Raw genomic sequence first — 21,433 nt, forward strand, 5'->3', positions numbered from 1 at the left:
TTTGTTAATTTTCTATACCACTTATGCTAATTAAGGGTCACATTGGTGCTGGAGCCTGTCGCAGCAGTCCCAGGGTGTGAGGCAGGGTACACCCTGGACAGGATGCCAGTCTGTCTAGCCTCCTCAAACCCCAGGTGCAACACACCCAGGACTGTCTGCAGTTTGCATGCCGGGCAGGTGTTGGTGTGGAGGATGCCATCCTCTACCAGCTACACGAACCCACTCGCATTTGGATAAGGCACAGAAGCGGCACAGTGAGGATTCTCTTCCTGGACTTCTCAAGCACCTTAAACACCATCCAGCCCATTGTGCTTCAGGACAAACTGATCAGATGTGAATGGACCCCTGCCTGGTCACTTGGAGCAGCACATCCAAGAGGTACACATCCAGGCTGGACAAACTGATCAGGCGGGCTGGCTCCCTGGTTGGCATGAAGCTGGACTCTCGAGTTACAGTTGCAGACAAGAGAACACTGGACAAACTGCTGTACATTATGGATGATGCCAGTCACCCTCTGCACATCATCATCAGCAACTAGAGGAGCCTCTTCAGCCACAGACTGCTCCTTCCCAAGTGCAGGACCAACAGACTGAAAAACTACTTTGTCCCTCAGGCCATCAGATTGTACAACTCCTCACTCATGGGGAGGAGGAGTAACAGGAAGACAGAGGATGGGAAGGAGAGGAGCAATAGTAGCCAGTAAGACATGTTTCTGGTATTTATACGAGGGCTGTCAATAAAGTTACGGTCCTTTTTATTTTTTTCAAAAACTATATGGATTTCATTCATATGTTTTTACGTCAGACATGCTTGAACCCTCGTGCGCATGCGTGAGTTTTTCCACGCCTGTCGGTGACGTCATTCGCCTGTGAGCACTCCTTGTGGGAGGAGTCGTCCAGCCCCTCGTCGGAATTCCTTTGTCTGAGAAGTTGCTGAGAGACTGGCGCGTTGTTTGATCAAAATTTTTTCTAAACCTGTGAGACACATCGAAGTGGACACGGTTCGAAAAATTAAGCTGGTTTTCAGTGAAAATTTTAACGGCTGATGAGAGATTTTGAGGTGATTCTGTCGCTTTAAGGACTTTTCACGGTGCGAGACGTCGCGCAGCGCTCTCAGGCAGCGTCATCAGCCTGTTTCAAGCTTAAAACCTCCACATTTCAGGCTCTGTTGATCCAGGACGTCGTGAGAGAACAGAGAAGTTTCAGAAGAAGTCGGTTTCAGCATTTTATCCGGATATTCCACTGTTAAAGGAGATTTTTTTAATGAAAGACGTGCGGACGGGTCCGCGCGTCGGGACGCAGCCGCCGCGACGCTCCGCCACAGGAAAAACACCTCTGTTGAAAGCCTTAAGGACAAGTTGGAACATGTCCTGCCTGTTAAACAATTTCTCATATACTCACTCCACTGAAAGCCATCAAAAGCCGCCTGGATTTTACAAATGGTTATCAACACAGAGGTGTTTTTCCTGTGCTGCCGCACCGCGTCGGCTGCGTCCCGACGCGCGGATCCGTCCGCACGTCTTTCATTAAAAAAATCTCCTTTAACAGTGGAATATCCGGATAAAATGCTGAAACCGACTTCTTCTGAAACTTCTCTGTTCTCTCACGACGTCCTGGATCAATAGAGCCTGAAATGTTTTCAGCTTGAACAGGCTGATGACGCTGCCTGAGAGCGCTGCACGACGTCTCGCACCGTGAAAAGTCCTTAAAGCGACAGAATCACCTCAAAATCTCTCATCAGCTGTTAAAATTTTCACTGAAAACCAGCTTAATTTTTCGAACCATGTCCACTTCGATGTGTCTCACAGGTTTAGAAAAAATTTTGATCAAACAAAGCGCCAGTCTCTCAGCAACTTCTCAGACAAAGGAATTCCGACAAGGGGCTGGACGACTCCTCCCACAAGGAGTGCTCACAGGCGAATGACGTCACCGACAGGCGTGGAAAAACTCACGCATGCGCACGAGGGTTCAAGCATGTCTGACGTAAAAACATATGAATGAAATCCATATAGTTTTTGAAAAAAATAAAAAGGACCGTTACTTTATTGACAGCCCTCGTATATGTATTTACATTTTGCAAATTGTCTCTTGCTTCTACTTCTGATACTCTGTGTGCTTCTGACCCCGTGTGCTGCTATCCAGTGCTGCTGGAACCTCAAGTTCTCTGATGGAGTCTTCCCAAGGGATTAATAAAGTTCTGTCTAATGTATTCTATCACAGGGCCACATAACGTGCCCCTGTTCTGTGGAGTGACCTCCCTGCATCAATAAAACAGATTCTGTAGAAACTTTCAAGTCCAGACTTAAGACACACTTGCGTTCCCTTTCATATGGCTAGCATACTGGCATAGTATGTTGCTATGCTTTTTACTCTCTTAAATTAATTTTATTAGGAAACGGAACGTGCCGCGGCCTCAACTTTATCTAAATTCTGGGTCTTTTAATGAAGCTTAGGGCTAGTGGCAGGCACTCTCCTTAGTATTTCTTCTGTTTTTCTTGTTGCTTGATGCTGACAAGTTACACTGTGTTTGTTGTCTTTCTGATGCCTGGTTATGTTTTTGTTTCTGTCTGTTTAAGGTGCGGCTCCATCCAAAGATGGGTGTGGTATTTGTGCTGGAGACCCTCCTGTCCTGTGCACCAACAGCATTTCCTGTATTTGTTACTCTCTGTTTAAGGTGCGGCTCCATATAAAGATGGGTGTGGTATTTGTGCTGGAAACCCTCCTGTCCTGTGCACCAACAGCATTTCCTGTATATTTGTTTTGTGTATTGTTCTGTAATTTATGTCTGTAGCATGGCCCAAGCAGAGGGTCACCCCTTTGAGTTTGGTCTGCATGAGGTTTCTTCTTCAGAGGGAGTTTTTCTTTACCGCTGTTGCTCTGGGGGATAGTAAGGTTAGACTTTACTTGTGTGAAGTGCTTGAGGCAACTTTGTTGTGATTTGGCGCTATATAAATGAAAATAAATTGAAATTGAAAAATATAGACAGACAAACACATTAACATCCACACCCGCAGCAATTTAAAGTTTTCAGTTTACCTAACCTCCATGTCTTTGGATTTGTGATGAAGCCGGAGCACCCGGGGGGAACCCATGCGAGCACATGGAGAACATGCAAACTGTACATAGAAAGGCTCCAGGTGGGAAGCGATCCCATGACCTTCTTGCTGTGAGGCGACAGTGCTGCCCACTAAGCTACAGTGCTGCCCAAGTTTGCATCAGTTTAGAATTTATAAATAACATCCCACTGGTTCATGTAACAACAACATGTCCGGAAAGCCCTCACAGTATGTGGTTACCCACGATGGTCCCTGGATAAAGTGCAAAAGTCTCAAAGAACAAAGAGACCAGACAGACAGGAGATGGAGCCAAGAAGAAGAGGAGTGTCTCTCCCTTATTTAGCAGGAGTAGGGGAAAAACTACAGAGGATCTTCAGACAGTACAAAATCCCAGCTGCTCTGTCATTAGGAGAGTGCTAACTAGAGCACAATAGGTGCTAATTAGAGCTATTGTTTAGTCACTAGCCTATAGCAGTCTGCCTCTCGGTAGGAGGGGTCTGGTTAGGTTTAAAACTCCAGCTTTTGTGGCTTCTGTTCTTTCTTCTCTACAAGAGTCAAGACAGAAGTCAGACTACCAGAACAAGAATTTTAGCTGAGGAAGCTGCGATTTGAAGCGAAACGTCCTCGCGTCAAGCAACCCAGTCCAGTCGAAGATTCAAGCTTCTCTACTATGGAAACCACCTGGACAACTGAGAGCCTACACAGAAACATGATACTGCAGACATGCAACCATTGCATGCTGGCCAACACTTCACCAACGTGCAGCAACACTAAAAGTCCTGAAGTGGCTGAAACTAAGGTCACTTGTTGAAGCAATGACTGGAAAATTTTCTCTGTTAACCCAGCAGTGAATGGGGTTTTGACTCCCCTTTGAGTTGGGGAAGTTAAGGCACTGAAGGTAGAGAAGATGGAAACAACCCTTGATACCCTAGAAGCTTTAGGACTTTAACATCCACTGCCCCTACAGCCATCAGGCTACAGGACTATCTCACCTTAACTTATACTGCTGGGTGTTTTGTGCATACAATGATAATGTAGTTTTGTCTATACCACCCACCACGTTGTGTATTGTATGTTAAAATAAAGCAATTGTTTTTAATATCTGGGTTTACTAATACAAAAAAGTAAGAATACTTTTGAAAGGAAAAGCAAAGTATTTGTGTTTCTGATGTTTTATACATTCAGTCATTTTATTAAGTCGTTTTCTTTATCTATGCTTTATATTTTATGTCCAGCATTTATGTCCACCCTCATCTTTCTTCCCACTCAGTCAAACTGACGTGTAGCTGGACAGCGCAGAAGGCAGATTTGAGCTGGGACAAAAACAAAGAAGAATCCTTTGATTGTTGTGAAATTACTTTTTCAGGTGTTTTAATGCAGATGCTGCAAAACCTTCAGACTTGTACCGCTGCCTCCACAGTGCACAACTCCAAACACACACAGTTTGTACCTTTTCTGCACACCTACAGACATGCACACGCTGCTATGCTCCTTCTAGAAATCATGAAGGACAAAAGTCTTTTTTATCTGTTCAGTTCTTAAATAGATTCACAGTTTAAGCATTTGGATTTAAATTGCTTTTAATATTATCAGTATAGTCCCCTGACATTTGACATCTGCCCCCCCCCCCCCCCCCCCCCCCGGTCACACAAGCTGTTCATGTTTGCCTACTTCTCCTGCACAGGCTGCCATACGTCCTTATTTTGCGTGCGTCCACATTTTCCTTTTCATCCTTATATTTCAGGATTCTAATGCTTGAAGGCCCCCAAGTGCCTGCACCATTCACAACTCCTTTACACTCTCATAACGTCTGGTGTTATTAACCACATCTTGGCACATACACACATATGCACATATGTGGACTGCATGATGAGCATGCTGATGCAAGCGCACTGACCTCATGTGTGTCTGTCTTGTTGTTTTTGCACGCTTTATGACAGATTGCATTGTGGTATTTATTTTATTCCTGTACTTAATCTTTCCAAGTTCAGTCTCGGCTGCTCTTTAGTCATCGACTGTGATTTGATGCCAATGCAAAGTGTGATGTCGTCTATCTTCCTCATGGCTCACAATATATCTCCATGCCAGAATGTTCTTTTAAGTACACAGTCAACATTTGGTCTTGATGTGAGTTTATGTGAAGTGAGGAAAAAAAGGGGTATTAAAAAGCTTTTGTGTTATTTTAGTTGACACCATACTGCAGTGAATATAAAAAAATGTATCCGACTCTTCTCTGAAGATCCTTGTGGACAGCTACGGTCTGAGAGAGTCAAAATCCCTAATACTAAACACACACACACACAAACCTTCTATGTCCTTTCCTGGATGGGTGCGCTGATAAAATTTGTAGCTCCACAACACCTGCACTCCAACAGCTGTGCACTATATCATATGCTACCAGCCAACTGTGCTGGCATCACTCAGTCAGCCAGCCCCTTATTTTATTTATTTTTTCTTTTTTTGGCTCATTTTCTATATTTTCATGCCATTTAATTCATGGATGAGAAGAAACATCTGTATAATGGTAATTTTTATTTTATTTATATAGCACCAAATCACAACAGAGTTGCCTCAAGGCGCTTCACACAAGTAAGGTCTAACCTTACTAACCCCCAGAGCAGCAGTGGTAAGGAAAAACTCCCTCTGAGGAAGAAACCTCAAGCAGACCAGACTCAAAGTGGTGACCCTCTGCTTGGGCCATGCTGCAGACACAAATTACAGAACAGTTCACAAAACAAATATACAGGAAATGCTGTTGGTGCACAGGACAGGAGGGTCTTCAGCACAAATACCACACCCATCTCTGGATGGAGCTGCACCTTAAACAGAGAGGAAAAAAAACAGAAGCAGGCATCAGAAAGACAAGAAATACTATATAATTTGCCAGCATTAAACAACAAGAAAAACAGGATACGAAGGTGATCGCCGGCCACTAGCCCTAAGCTTCACTAAAAGACCCAGAATTTAGGTAAAGTTGAGGCCGCGGCACACTCTGTTTCCTAATAAAATGAATTAAAAGAGTAAAAAGCGCAGAATGATACTATGCCAATATGCTAGCCATACGAAAGGGAAAATAAGTGCATCTTTCAAGTCTGGACTTGAAAGTCTCCACAGAATCTGACTGTTTGATTGACATGGGGAGATCATTCCACAGAACAGGGGCACAATAAGAGAAAGCTCTGTGACCTGCAGACTTCTTATTCACCCAAGGGACACAAAGTAGTCCTGCACCCTGAGAACGCAAAACCCGGGCTGGTACGTAAGGTTTAATTAGTTCAGCTAGGTAGAGAGGTGCCAGTCTCTGAACAATTTTATAGACTAGTAGCAGAACCTTAAAATCTGATCTCACTGGGACAGGAAGCCTGTGAAGGGACAGCAAAATGGGTGTAATGTGGTCAAACTTTCATGTCAAAAGTCTGGGTGCAGCAATTTGAACCAATTGGAGAGCCCTAATGCTGGACTGTAGTAAACCAAAAAATAGAACATTGCAAGAGCTAAACGCATGGATCAGAGTCTCAGCATCAGCCATAGACAGGATGGGACAAATCTTCGCTATATTTCACAGGTGGAAGAAAGCAGTCCTCGTAATATTTCTAATGTGGAGGTCAAAGGACAATGTAGGATCAAAAATTACCCCAAGGTTCCTCACTTTGTCAGTGTGATGTATAACACACGAGCCTAGACTAAGCGTTAACTGGTCAAATTGATGCTGATGTCTCACTGGAGCAAGAACCATCATTTCAGTCTTATCAGAGTTTAAAAGTAGGACGTTTATAGACATCCAACTTCTCACTGATGCAAGGCAACCTAATAAGGATTTTATGTGAATAAGATTTCCAGCAATTATTGGCATGTATAACTAAGTATCGTCATCATAGCAGTGAAAGGTAATCCCAGAACGCCGCAATATGTGCCCAATGTGTGCTATATAAAGGGAGAAAAGCAGGGGCCTAAGACAGACCCCTTTGGAACCCAAAATTTCATGTCACTAAGGTTAGAGGGAGTGTTACTGTACAAAACACAGTGAGAATGACTGGTCAAGTATGACGTCAACCATGCAAGGGCACTCCCAGTAATCCCAAAGTGATATTCCAGCCTATCAAGTAGAATATGATGAGCCATAGTATCAAATGCAGCACTGAGATCTAGCATCACCAGAACCATAGTGGTGTCTGATTCTATTGTAAACAGAAGATCATTCACCACTTTAGTGAGAGCCGTCTCTGTGGAATAATATTTTCTAAACGCAGACTGCAGTGGCTCAAAGAGATTATTCTCAGTAAGATAGTCTACAAGCTGCCGTGACACCACTTTTTCCAGAATTTTAGAGCAAAATGATATATATTGACATCGGCCAATAGTTTTTCAATACACTAGGGTCAAAATTAGGTTTCTTAAGTAATGGTTTAATCACTGCAGATAAGAAACATTTAGGAACCGATCCAGAAGTTAAAGAAAGATTAATAATTTCCAGTACAGTCGGCCCACAGGTCCTTAAAGAGTTTAGTTGGTATAGGATCAGATAAACAGGTTGTGCTTTTTGTTGACGTTACGAGTTTTGTCAGCATGCCTAGAGAGATACTCTCAAATTCTGTAAGTCTAGGTAATACCTTAGTAATGGAGCCCACCTCAATAGCAGGGTGTAGTGGCTGGGTTGAGGCATGCTGGGATACGTTTAACCTAATGTCTTCTATTTTCTTCTCAAAGTAATCCATGAAATCTTGTGCTGTAAAAGGAGAGTAAACTGCAGGTGGTTGTCCATGAATACGTGCTGCCACCATGTCAAACAAGAACTTTGAGTTATGCTTGTTTTTGTTGATCAGATCAGAGTAATAGGTCTGCTTTGTAGCCAGTAATACATGCTTATAGTCTAAAATAACATCACGCCACGCAAGGTGGAATACTTCTAATTTTGAACTACACTATTTGCTTTCTAGATCTCTAGCCTTATGCTTGAGGTCACACAGGTAATCATTGAACCAAGGTGACTGTGTTTTGGGGGAGCGCGGTTTTAACACAGATGGCGCAATCATGTCGAATGTAGTTTTGTGCACTGATTTTAAACTGCTTCGAGTTCAGTCTTAGTTGAGGAGTTGATGCATCGATGTAGTGATATATAAGGTTGTTGTTCCACTAAACACAGCAGCGAAACTGTAAACTGTAAATTAACTAAAATGAAGGGGATACATGCAGGGTTAGTGCACCAGTTCCTCTTTAAATGTGATCCTTTTTTGTGAGGGGGGCTGCTTCTCATCCCTCCTTCCCTTTGTCTGAAACACTATACACAGAGAAGGCTTTTCCCCACTATTGTGCCAGACACAAACACAAACTCTGCAGAACTCTACCGGGTGTTTTCATTTTATTTTTTGTTGCTTCTTTTTTCACCTCCATCCAAAAATGTAACAATATACTAATGAAGGTTTGGGCCTTGAGCTTACACCTTGCTTGACACAACACACTGTACTATTTTCCACTCGTCTAAGTTTCTGTTTTCATGCCTAGTGCCCATTCAATACCAATACCAATTCAATACCAAATAGACTTGCACCCATCTGTGCACCGATGGCCATGTCGGTCTAAAAATGAGGTGTGGTCAGGCAAAGCTAATGGTTTCCTGTTATCCACAACAACAAACTGTTTTTGCTTTAGAGCACCTTAAAGCAGGTCTGAAGTCTAGTGCATTGACTTTGTGGCATTTAAAAAAACAAAAACACAGTCAGGCGCACCTTACATAAGTGGGTTCACCACACACATACTCTCAACACAGAATGAAACAGTGCATAATAGGAACATGAAACAGAATTAAACACAAAAATAAAGGGCATAACTAACTGAATCAGCAGAACTTTAATAACTCTGGCTTTTATCATATTTTATCACCACTTTTTGTCTTCCCCACAGCTAGTATGTAGATCATTAATATGCATTCCAAGCCATTCAATTCATGCAAAATGTAATGTGATACTTTAAAAACACTAATCACACTCCAACCTTATAACGGACAAAGAAGAATCACTCCAACTGCATCACAGTGCATGGAGAGAGCACTTGATGGTTAAACATAGACAAACTCCTTAACTTGCCTTAAAAAGTATTGCAGGAGCGAAATGTCCTCAGCCATGCACCAAATGGATTTGCATTATATGTCACAGACCATGTGCCCTAGGCTGTCAGAATAGCCCCATGATGTCATGGAGTGTATTGAGTACCATGAGAATGTTCCAAAGGTCAGGTGTGGGAGCATGCATTGATGCTGAACTTTATTGCCTTCACCACCTCAGAGAATTATTTTGGGTCTCAACTGGCAGCCATCTGGTCACACAGACCTGGGGTCCATCATTATCTCCTGAAAATAAGAATCTGTCTGCTGTCTTAAAAAACCAAGGCTAAGAAAGAGTAAAATTGTCCCATGAGGACACAATATCTTGTCTTTACAGGGAATAATTGATACAAATATGACTCCCTGAACCTTAATGCCCAGTAGCTGTGTTAATTTCCAAGTCTTAATTGATTCCTGTGGCTTTATATAACTGCTTCTTTGTTCCAACTGGCACACCATTCAGACTATTAGGAATGTTAAGTGTATATATATCCTACACAATACAGAGCAGACAGGAGAAAATAGTTGCTGCATGCCTGCTTCCTAGTGTACTTATTTGATTTAGTAGCTTGTTGTTGCAATTTTCTTCATGAAGTGTGTCAAATTGTTCAAGAATAATTGATCTTCTGGTGGAAATCTCAGGTCACAGGTGGTTAATTTAGCCAAACTGGTCTTGAATCTTGATAGCTTTGTTAGCACTGAGCCTTGATGCGGAAAGCAGAGCTGTTTACTCCAATCTTCAGCAAACTTCCAAATATGCAGACTTTGCATGAGCCTTGGATGATCTCTGTGGCTTTCTCCAGAAAGGTCTGTCTAGCCACAGTATATCGGTTAGCCTTTCACTCCACCTCTTGTTCATTTACTGTCCATTACAAAGAAAATATGTCTGTCACATACCTTTCCCCTCCAACCAGACTCGCCCTATGCTCCTCCTTTTCGATAACACCATGGATGATTTATCTCCCACCGCCTCCTGACTACAGGGGATGGTCTACAACTGCAGTGCATACACACATGTTTAGAAATTAGAAAATCCTACAGGCTTCCAGGCTCACACAAAAGTCCCTTATCACCTTGTGACAAGCTTGTCCTGCAGCCACATCTCTCTCTCTCTCTCTCTCTCTCACTCTGTTAGTACATTCCTTCATCAACACACTTGCCATATCGTCTGCTATTTTGCTGTAGAGCTCTTCCTAAAGAGGACTTTGAGATAAACCGTTTAAAGAAAGGTTCATGACTTAAAAGGTTCATGTACCCATCAGAGCAAAGCCATCAGAGCAAAGCTCCGGCTCAGTTTGATAAAAGAGAGGAGCAGACGGATGAATCTGAAAGAGTAAGATGAAAGTTCCCTTTTCCAAGTCTCGTGTATTGAATAACATAAACAAAGAAAATCTTTAATTTATACTGTTGGAATGTATGTTATACGTATATTTGGCAACATGGATGAATGGGCCTGATACTTGTAATGAAGGCACACATCTTCAAATGTTCAGCATGTTAAAAACAACAAATCCAACACCAATGTTTGCTTTTAAGTCACCATAAAATGTTGAAAGTTGGGTTAATCCTTGTTGGGCCTTTTCAGGTCAGTGTTGGATAGTGATTATATTTGTGTCATTGTCATACACATTCATAGGACCTGGGTTTTTTCCAGGCCTGTTCTTATTTTCCAAGTTCACTTGTTCAGCACTGACTGAAGCTCACAATTACGGTCCCATCTTCCACCCGTTGCAAAATGGCACCGAGCACAGTGCAATTTTTATTGGTGTTTCCACTTGAATACACTGTGGTTTGCCTGCCATGCACCTATGTCATCAAAATAAGTAAAATTGTGCTCAGTTATATACACCCATGGATGTATTTCTCTAAACAATTTAACTGGTAACCAGATTGGTCGCAAAAACTTGATTTAAAATCGAGGGCAGACCTTTTCTGCTATTACTGCTTGAAATTTTCATTTACGTGGGAGTTCACAAAATGTGCACACGACACTTGTATCTGCACAAATGTGAATTAGTGCATCAGTCCAACTGTATTGAAGACAAAACAATGGAAAACTGATGGAAAAATACACAAGTTTTATACAGTGTATCCAGAAAATATTCACACTGCTTCACTTTTCCACATTTTGTTATGTTACAGTAAATTCATTTTCCCTCAAAATTCTCCTCACAACGCCCCATAATGACATGAAAAAAGTGTTTTTTAAATTTTTGCAAATTTATTAAAAATAAAAAACTAAGAAATCACGTGTATATAAGTATTCACACCCTTTGCTCAATACTTTGTTGATGCACTTTTGGTAGCAATTACAGCCACGAGTCTTCTTGAACATGGTGTCACAAGCTTGGTGCAGCTATCTTTGGGCAGCTTTGCCCATTCCTATTTGTATCACCTCTCAAGCGCCATCAGATCTCTCCAGAAATGTTTGATCAGATTCAGGTCTGGGCTCTGGGTGGGCCACTCAAGGACATTTACAGAGTTGTCCTGAAGTCACTCCTTTGATATCTTGGCTGTGTTCTTAGGGTCATTGTACTGTTGAAAGATGAACCGTCACCCCAGTCTGAGGTCAAAGGTACTCTGCAAACTGTCTGCTGAGACCTTGAGGTGAGCTGCAGAGCCCAATATGTTCCATGTCATTATGTTGGTATGGATGAAGCGTTACTGGATTCACAGTACTTGTGTATACTGAACGTGGTAGAGAGTGAAAACTTATTTCCTGGCTGAGCTGACATTTCTATTATCTTTATCGTTCGGCTGACAGTCCTGCTACAGGGAAATGTACCGTTACTCGTTTGACATTTTTTGCGCTGCGTGTCTTTTTCTTAACACCACTGAGAAAGCCTGGAGCAGCGAACAGCATGCCTAGTAAAATACAACTTTTAACTGCACTGTCTGTAAATTCACTTAAGTGCCTGAAACGTTTTATATGAGGATACTTAATGATCAGATAGAAAGAGCGTTTCGATTACACACTGTCTGTATGTCAGGCTGTCCCTCGCTTTCTGCATATTTGCAAAATAATGGGTTCAATACTAATTTCCAGGGTTTTCAGGATACATTTTGGCCTGGTTAACACAGAGGACTTTTAACTCGAGGGTTAATTTTCAAATACATAATATATCATTTTGTTCTGTATCTGTCTTAATTTACTTTCCATATTAATTTTTTTTTTGTATTATTCCTATAAACAGTATGACAGAGTAAGTGGCTCTGTGGGATAGGAGTTGGCCTCCCTCTAAATAGATCAGTTTTCAGTTCCTGGTGTGTGCTTCAGGCTACCTGTGTGTGTCCTTGGATAGTTCATCTGTCTTGTCCCAGTCCACCCATCTGTGAATGGGTACCAGCCTTGTCTGGGGAAGTAACCCGTGATTGATTTACGTCCAGTCCAGGGGGACTTGTAGACTCTCATGCACTTCACGTTATGGTTTCCAGAGATGAGCACTGGCCCGATGGACCTCAGAACCTGTGTCGGACCTGGTTCTTGTTCTTCTATAAATGGCATCACCTCAGAGCATCAGTGATCAGATACACATGGCAGAATGAGTGACAGTCAGTTAACTATCCGTTACGATACGGGTGTAACCATCTTCATGATTCGATACATATCGTCATGCATAATTACATCACTGTTCACAGTGATCATGTAGAAAGTAATCTGTGATGAATGTTTTAAGTTTAAAGAAACCAGTTAGCCTGAAAGTGTAAATTACAGTCCTTGATGTTATCTTTCTTTCCTTTGTATATTTCCAAAATGATTTCTGATTCTTCTGCAAGATGTCGTTATTTTTTTCTGTGCAGTTGTTGACTTTTCATGATATCACATTGCACTCCTGTTATCCAACACACGTTTCATGACTTTTGGGAAATACTGCTGAGCTTAGTATGAGGATCCACAAGATCGATTCTGCAGTAATCTAACCCTTAAGGTACTTTCAGTGTGGATGATGGCATAGCTTCTACTATGAATGTGTCTAAAAAAGGAGAAACTAGGTGCCAACATGTAGGTTGCAAAAATAATTCGGAAAATGTGAGACAACTCATGAGCTGAAAACAAAGTTCTACTCTTATGATGCAAAGTGCTGTTGGACTGAAGAGTTATTCAACCTCTGATTTCTAAGTGAGGCAGTATGAGTAAAACAAGAGCAATCAGAGATTTCTGACGTCGGCCAATCCAGATCTGGATCACATCCAAAATGCAGTGGAGTCTTCCATGCCCTAATATCTTTCTATGGTGCAAATTTGGTGAGAATCCATGAAGTATTTTTGAAGTAATCCTTCAAAGCCTGTATAAAGTGAAATCTTGATCCAGAATCTGGATCCGGATCACCTCCAAAATTCAGTGGAGTCTTCCATGCCCTAATATCTATGTGGTGCAAATTTGGTGAGATTCCATGAAGTAGTTTTGATGTAATCCGTCAAAACCTATATAAAGTGAAATCCTGATCCAGAATCCGGAACCAGATCCGGACCACCTCCAAAATTTAATGGAGTCTTCCATGCCCTAATATCTATCTGTGGAGAATATTTAGTCAAAAGCCGTGCAGTAGTTTTGATGTAATCTTGCTAAAAGACAGACAGACAGATGAATAAATAAACACCAATGATTTTATTATGGCGGACATAATAAAATATGTCCGCCATAATAAAATCTCCCAATTACATCCGTGCGCTGACCATAGTTGGCTTTAAATAGTCCAAATTTAACTGTAAAGTTTACAGAAATATTTAAAGATGTTCATCATGAGAATACGAGGTCTGTTAGAAAAGTTTCGGACTTTTTTATTTTTTGCAAAAACCTGATGGATTTGAATCACGTGTGCTTGTATGAGCCAACCTTGAACCTTCGTGCGCATGCGTGAACTTTTTCACACCTGTCGATTGCATCATTTTCTGGTAAGCAGCCTTTGTGTGGGACGTGTGTAGTGCACTTGGCGGATTTTCATTTCAAGGAAAAAGACGGAACGAATGGAGCAGCGCCGCATCAAATTTTGCCAGAAACTGGGCGACAGCCAGGTGGAAACCATTCGGATGATTCAGACGGCTTTCGGTGACTTTTCAGTCGTGTGACTATCCGAGAAATTGTTGAAGAGGTGGACATGTCACAGCATGTCCTGTGAGACTTCAACACGTTGGCGCTTTTGCTCTGCCGTTAGCAGCAGCATGAATTTCACCGCCACTCTTTTCATGGCCAAATCTTCTGTCACAGTGGAATGTGCCAAAAAAGTGCTGATGTCCACCTCTTCCGCAATTTCTCGGATAGTCACACGACGGTCCTGCATCACCACAGTGTTCACTTTGAAAATGACCTGGTCATTTCAGCATGTTGATGGCCGACCGGAGCGTGGCTCGCTCTCCACCGTTGTGCTGACGTCTTTAAACCGGTTGTACCGCTCCTTAATCTGTGTGATGCCCATAGCATCGTCACCAAAAACTGTGTGAATTATCCGAATGGTTTCCACCTGGATGTCGCCCAGTTTCTTTCAAAATTTGATGCGGCGCTGCTCCAGTCATTCCGTCTTTTTCCTTGCAATGAAAATCCACTGAGCGCACAACACACGTCCCACACAAAGGCTGCTTACCAGAAAATGATGCAATCGACAGGTGTGAAAAAGTTCACGCATGCGCACGAAGGTTCAAGGTTGGCTCATGCAAGCACATGTGATTCAATTCCATCAGGTTTTTGCAAAAAATAAAAAGGTCCGATACTTTTCTAACAGACCTTGTATGCAATATTTTTGTCATTGCATGTTCTGTGGAGTGTGTGTGTGTGTAAGCTTGTTTTGTGTTATTTGTAAGGCCATAGCAGATGGTCACCCCACTGAATCTGGTCTGCTTGAGGTTTCTTCCCAGAGTTAAAAAAAATAATTATATAATTAAACTTGACTGAGCACCGGAAAGCTGTACATATGCAGATGTATCAGGAAACACCAAGGCCCTGTATTTAACCCATTTCTGAAACTTGCATAAAAGAAAATTCCTCTTGTAGTTCACTTTTAGCATTGAACTAAATTTGTCTATTTATAATATTAAGCTGTTTTGTTTCTCCTCTCTAACTGTAGCCCCCCCACCCCAGCCCCCGCAAAGAAAAAAGCAGAAAACATCCACCAAATGAATACTTTATGAAAACATGTTATGCAAGATCATTTTGTATTTTGTTGCATCTTGCTGTTGGCCTAAGTATAGAAAGGTAACTGTGGCACCTGGAGGAAGTGGGCAGGGAACAGAGGGGGCAAAATGACAGCTGCACACTGAAATCTCAGGAGGAGCGCAGAATGAATCAAGGACAGATCAGAGAGCAGGAATGTGGGAGTAAAATACAGGAGATGTACCTTCAGTTGCGGAGGGTGAAAGAAATTAGACCTGGTGGTGGGGAAGAAGAAAATCAGTGAAGAAAAAAGGCATTAGTTTACTGGTGCAGAAGAATGCGTGAGTGCAGAATCAGGTGGAAATGGGCTGGAGGAGAAAAGTAGCAAATGGGATGAGGAAATTACTGCAGCTGGACCAAAAACGGATGGTGTCAAGGGATCATTGTATCTACCTTACATAATTTTTATGACTTTGACTGCAAAATGGTCACACTTATCACATAATGAACCAGCACTGTCAGGTAGTTATTCAGGAATAATGCAAAAATATGTCAGAAATTTACATTTTCACATCACATTAGGACTAAAAAGAAGTCTCTGTACAGGGCGATGAAGTTCTCTGGGTTTTAATCACTACACAATTTTACGTTACAGGGTAAAGGTGTGGATGCAGTGTTTCTATTCAGAAAATATTCAAATTATCAATATTGCTTGATTGATTTCCAGTGGTTACTTCACTAACTTCTTGGTGTCTCACAACTTCAGTATGAGACTCAAGTTGTAGAATTCTCCCTTCTAGGGAGGCTAAAACTCTCTCACCTTGATCAGACACCTTGGTTGAATGATCTGGATCCTGTATCAGGATCCTGCACTTGTCACCAGGGTAACACAAAATGGGGGTGTGTCATTGGTGAGGCTGAGAAATGGGGGCTCCTGATTGGATGAAAAGCTGGGCGGTACAAAACCTGGTATTTTCAATGTCTTTTTTTATCGTCCTGTTTAAAGATTTGTATCGCCCTGATTTTATTGCCACAGTTGCCAAGGCAGTAAAATTGATAGAAAAGTGTGTGATTTATCAGTCATATTTTTTTGTGTATCTCATGAGGGCTGGTTTATGAGTATAGGGCAGATTTCTGTTGTAATATGTGATAAAATCTCTTATTTGCTATTATGTACTTATAATTTTTTTTTAGTTTGCGCGTTGAAGACACCTTTTCCATTCTATTACATTTTCTGTTTATTTTCTTTCTTCCCCCAGTCCTTTTTAGTCTGCATTTGGCTTGCACCTTACCTTTCTATGTACTTCGACAGTGACAGTAAAGTATCTGTGTCTGTTCAACAGAAAGACTTTTTGTTCTGTGCAGGTAAGTGGCTGACGTGCATTGAAAACACTTCCATCAGTCGGCGGCAGCAGTTTCCATCTCGTACTGGAGTATGCTGCTTTTAGCTACAGAATGCTGCATAATGAGACATTAACACTAAAGATAAAATGAAACCCCTGAAAATGGTTCCTCACCTGTGCACATTCACTGAAGTTTGGGAGAGACAACAGAAAGTCTCAGATTAACTTAAATGATTGAAGTTAATGTTGGCAAACAAAAGTCATAGTGGTTACTGCAGCAGATAATTTGTCTGTCAGTAGTCATTTGTTTTGTTGCAGTGGCTGCAGGACACCAAACCAGAACCTCTTCATACCTATTAAGGCGACCTGACGAAAGGTTTCAGCAAAATGCCTGAAGCATCAAAAGTTAAATGAAGGTGCAAATTAATGGCTAACAGCAAGGGAAAGGATTGACAGAGACTTTGTGAAATAAGTGGCAGAATAGGGGGTGAACATGCACACAAAATGTCCTGAAGGCACAAGGGCCTAGAATTTTATTTTTTTTTTCCTTTAAATACAGAGGTTTAAAGGAGTTGAGAGTGGAAGAGGAAACAATGAAGACAGTCACTAAAAAAAATGTGAGTTAGAAGGTCGACCACAGAATTGCCAAGGTTACAGTGACTGATATGACAGGACGTCTGTAATACAACGTCTGAAAGTGAGGAAGGTACGAAAAGGGGAGCAAAAGAAGCAGAGTAAGGAATGAGGTGGTGTCAGTTGTGCTTCTATGTCATGTGTTAAGGTGTTATAATATTTTTTAGAATATTGTTGATTTTTATCTCAATTAAATAGCCAAAATAATTAAAATAGCTTAAAATTGGTGCAGGATTAATTTACACAGTAAAATGCAATCTGTAATATTATCTAGCCATATATATATTTATTCACTGAAATGCAATACATAACAGTAGTAAAAGAAATTAAAACGATGAATAAAATAAAATTATAATGTAAAAAAAAAAAACAGAAAAACTACATAAAACAGTAGTACACAACCAAATAAAATCACAACATAGATTACTTTATAGTAATCCTAATGTAGTGAAAGTGTATTCTTTTCACTCATGGTGGATCTATCTGCCATGCTCATCCAGTGGCAAGGTACTCTATAATCTCAGAGATCTCATCTCTGCCTAAGATAAATTTCTCACATTGGTTGTCTCGCAAAGCAACAAGTTCCCTTATTTGTACCCCAGTCATCTTGTCCTGTGCTTCTGTCTTGGTTGTATAATTTGACGTTACACTTTTTATTAACTGATTCTTACTCATACTCTGTACAGCGAGTACCTTCATGTCATGCTTGCAACAATACGTGCATGAAGTTCCTGCCAATTATAGTTCTCTCTAACCCATTGCAAAGTCTAAACAAGAAGCTGATGGCATTATACTCATGCCATCATCCCATTAAATAAAAAAATAACATAACAGTCCCATTGCGTTCACCCATCTCAACAGTGCTTCCTCTACATAAGCTGCAAGTTTATTCATGCTGATTCAGTAGGTCAGGCTCACAAGAAAGAAGAGCAAGACATGTTCTTCATTCATTCAAATGAAATCCTTCATGCAGGGTTGTGTTGTTGTTGGTCAAATTTAAAAATTTCTGTGTGGAACCACTGCTTGGGCATTGACAGTTACAAGGTTTTTAAAAAAGATGAAGAAAAAACAGTCAGTTATGAAAGTACAAATTGTCCATCTTGGTGCAGAGTGTCTAGTTTCAGCTCTTGAATACCTCTGTTAGACATCAAATGCCAATGCAAGGTTAGTCTGATCGTGGTGTCCAGTGCGCAGTAACTATGCAACAAGTGGCAGTGTTCAGCAAGTGGTAAGCAGGTCTATGGACATTACGTCTTCAAAACAGAGGCTGTTCCAGTTGTTCTGGTGTATCACCTTTATTGTATTGGGTTATTATCATGGTACAAACTGGAGGGGTGTGACTCGTGTATTCACACATTGCATTTTACTGGGTACATGCCGAGGCTGTTCTAAAGCTTAGGAGTTATAGAACTTTTAGATCAAACTCTAACCATACAAAATAGCAAAATATTGATAAATCCTAAGTCACATGATAAGACTCCTTTAATTGTTCTTTTGTGTATAAGGTAATTCTGTTCAATTTCAGGTCATTTCAATATGTTTATATGCCACCAAGGCCTAATCTAAATCACCTCAAAGTGTTATGCACAACTAAGGAAAAAAATAAAAGCCTCCAGTGGATGCCTGTTTGAAATTAACATCCCTTACCAAATCAGCTCTGCAATCGTGTGATGGCATATTCTGTGAGGTGTTGAAATGTGATGAGGCAGAACAAGAAGACCAGAGGAGGTATTTTATGGAGGTGGAAGAAATGAGGGGGAGTGCTGGCAGGTTGAGGTGTTGATGAGATGGGTAACGGCATGCTGCGAGGGCACTGATACAACCGGGGAAAGGTTGGTAAGGATGAGAGCTTACTAGTAAGGCAAGGTATAGATTTGGTGAAAAATAAATCATCCATCCATCCATCAATTTTCTTCCGCTTCATCCGGAGCAAAATAAATCAACGGAATGGAATTAAAATTACAAATCCTTGGTGATACAGGACCCTTTGGCATCAAGCAGGGATGGAAAAATGTCCACTTTTGGGGGATTTCTGCTTTTTTTTTTCCATCAGGCATCTTGTTGGGCAGCAAGGGGCTCTTGAAGTAAAGCTGTTGGTTTTTATTTCACATTCTCTTCATTTTCCCCACTAAAACCCTAAAGAGCATATATCTGTGAGTAATACTAACCTTTTTATGATAAACTGACCTGTTATGGTCTTCTGAAACAGTTGTAGTTAGCATTAAGCTGTTGCCTGTCAGCATGTTTGTGTGCATTTGTGTTCAGTATACAATTACAAATTGTAATTTTTTTTTTTTCCATTTATTTTCACAGTGATCCTCACAGTGAGCATCTCAAACTTATCTGTCTGAACTTATATTGTTCATTTGTTCTGCAGTTCCTAAATAACATTAGTTTTGTTTTATTTAAGTTTAATGACAATTTGTTTCGGTCAATCCATATTTTCAATTTGTTCATTTCTTCAGTGATTTCCTCCTGAACTATGCCAAGATAGAAAACTGCTGCATTCTAGTAAGGGCAAAATACTACTGGAGGAGTGATTTTGAATAGCCCCAGATTGGATTTCAGAGCTTCTAAAATTTAAAAAAAAAAAAAAAAAATTTGGGGGGGGGGGGTGTCGTTATTTTGAGTTTCAGCTTTTTTTTGTGTTTCACCACTTTTATCCCTGATCAAAACAGTGAGGGTTATGGCCTTGACCTTCACTAAGGTGATTGACCTGTGGTTGACCTTACCAGAGCAGTTCTACAATCATCCAAATGTGGTTAAAAATTATATTCCCTGACCCTTGCCAAAATGAATTCTTTCACACAGAAATTTTGGTGTCAGCTGTCATTGACATACCAACTTTAGTTGCACTCAGAAAATGATCCTGGGAGGAAACATGCAGACAGGAGCTCAGCCCCAACAATTGACCTTGTGTGCCAAATGTGGCGCTAATAGGAATTTTAAAAAAAACTGAATTTTGACATTGACGGCAATGATTGACCTTTGCTGATCCCTCTGGGGGAATTCCCGAATCAAAATTTTGACAATTGACTGCAATGACTTTGACCATTGCAAAGCCTTTCCAATTGGTGGGGTTAACAGTCATCCACCAAGTTTGGAGGAAATTACTCAACGGACACGAGGAGAAGGTGAACAAAGAGGCAGACATTGTTCAAATTATAGTTGATGGAATGGCAGCATGTGAGCAGGAAGAGAAAAGCAGAACAAAGATGGGGAAAAATGTGAAGGAAGCATTTAAAAAGTTTCTGTTTGAAATGTGCGAGCGAGTAAGTGTCCAAAGTAGACATGAAAAGGTCAGTCGTTTTCAACGTGTCACGTTACTGGAACAAGAACAAAGTGAAGAACTTATTGAGTGCCAAATAGAAGGTTGTCAGAGGTGGCAAAAAAAGAGGAGGATGAAATGAATGACTAAGTAGAGTAGTAAGGAGGGAGAGCTGATACAGAGTGACTAAAGGTTGCAGAGTGGAAAAAGATGAACAGATGGGATGAAAAGTGCAGACAAACAGGGAAAAGGACTGCAACTGTGATGACATCCTCGAGCAGTGTGTTCCCCTGGCAATGTTTGTGTTGACACAGAAATCCCATCATGCACTGGGGCTAAAAATGCAAATAGGAAAAGCTTTTGTGGTAGTTGTGAGGCAGAGTTCTTCAGACATGTATTCCCGCTGTATGTTCGGAGTATGTTAACAGTGGAAGCAGGCCCTTCTCTGAGGGGGAGAGGTGACGTGTCAGAGTTATAAATAGCGAATGATCTCAGAGGTGAAATAGTTCTTCCAAACTCTTCCAAAGTGACCTGTTTTTGTTTTGCTCCTAGCCAACCAGTGAAGAAGACCTCTGCCCTATCTGCTACGCTCAATCCATCTCTGCCATCTTCAAGCCCTGCTCCCACAAGTCATGCAAGTGAGTCCACATACAAGCCCCCATACACAAAAACGCACAAATGGCCCACACATTCCCACACGTGCAAACGTTGTTTAATTCGGTCAAACTATGCACACACATTTCATTCCTGTCATTCTCCAGCACAGTGCCTACTTAATGCAAGGGGGTCTGAGGCTTTAGAGCAGATACGGGGAGCCATGTCCCATCAAGAGCCAATGGTCCTAGTGTTTCCCCAAAGATTGTCTTGTTGGCACGATGATCAGGCTTAGCATCGCCTCTGTCAGCCACCCACCATCCAACCCAACAAGCAACAGACATTTTTGATA

The 21,433-nt window shown here is 41.3% G+C and overlaps 1 protein-coding gene across 3 annotated transcripts in view; it reads left to right on the forward strand.

Moving 5' to 3' along the window:
• The window catches only part of LOC117506386 (E3 ubiquitin-protein ligase RNF123), a 382,695-nt gene that overhangs the window by 354,159 nt on the left and 7,103 nt on the right, over positions 1 to 21,433 (forward strand). For all 3 annotated transcript variants that reach the window (XM_034165893.1, XM_034165894.1, XM_034165895.1), the window contains one exon: positions 21,040 to 21,125. In XM_034165893.1, the coding sequence (XP_034021784.1) occupies positions 21,040 to 21,125 (86 nt within the window). The remainder of the gene's footprint in view (positions 1 to 21,039; positions 21,126 to 21,433) is intronic.

This window comes from Thalassophryne amazonica, chromosome 3 (genome assembly GCF_902500255.1).
Source record: "Thalassophryne amazonica chromosome 3, fThaAma1.1, whole genome shotgun sequence".
Lineage (NCBI taxonomy): Eukaryota > Metazoa > Chordata > Actinopteri > Batrachoidiformes > Batrachoididae > Thalassophryne > Thalassophryne amazonica.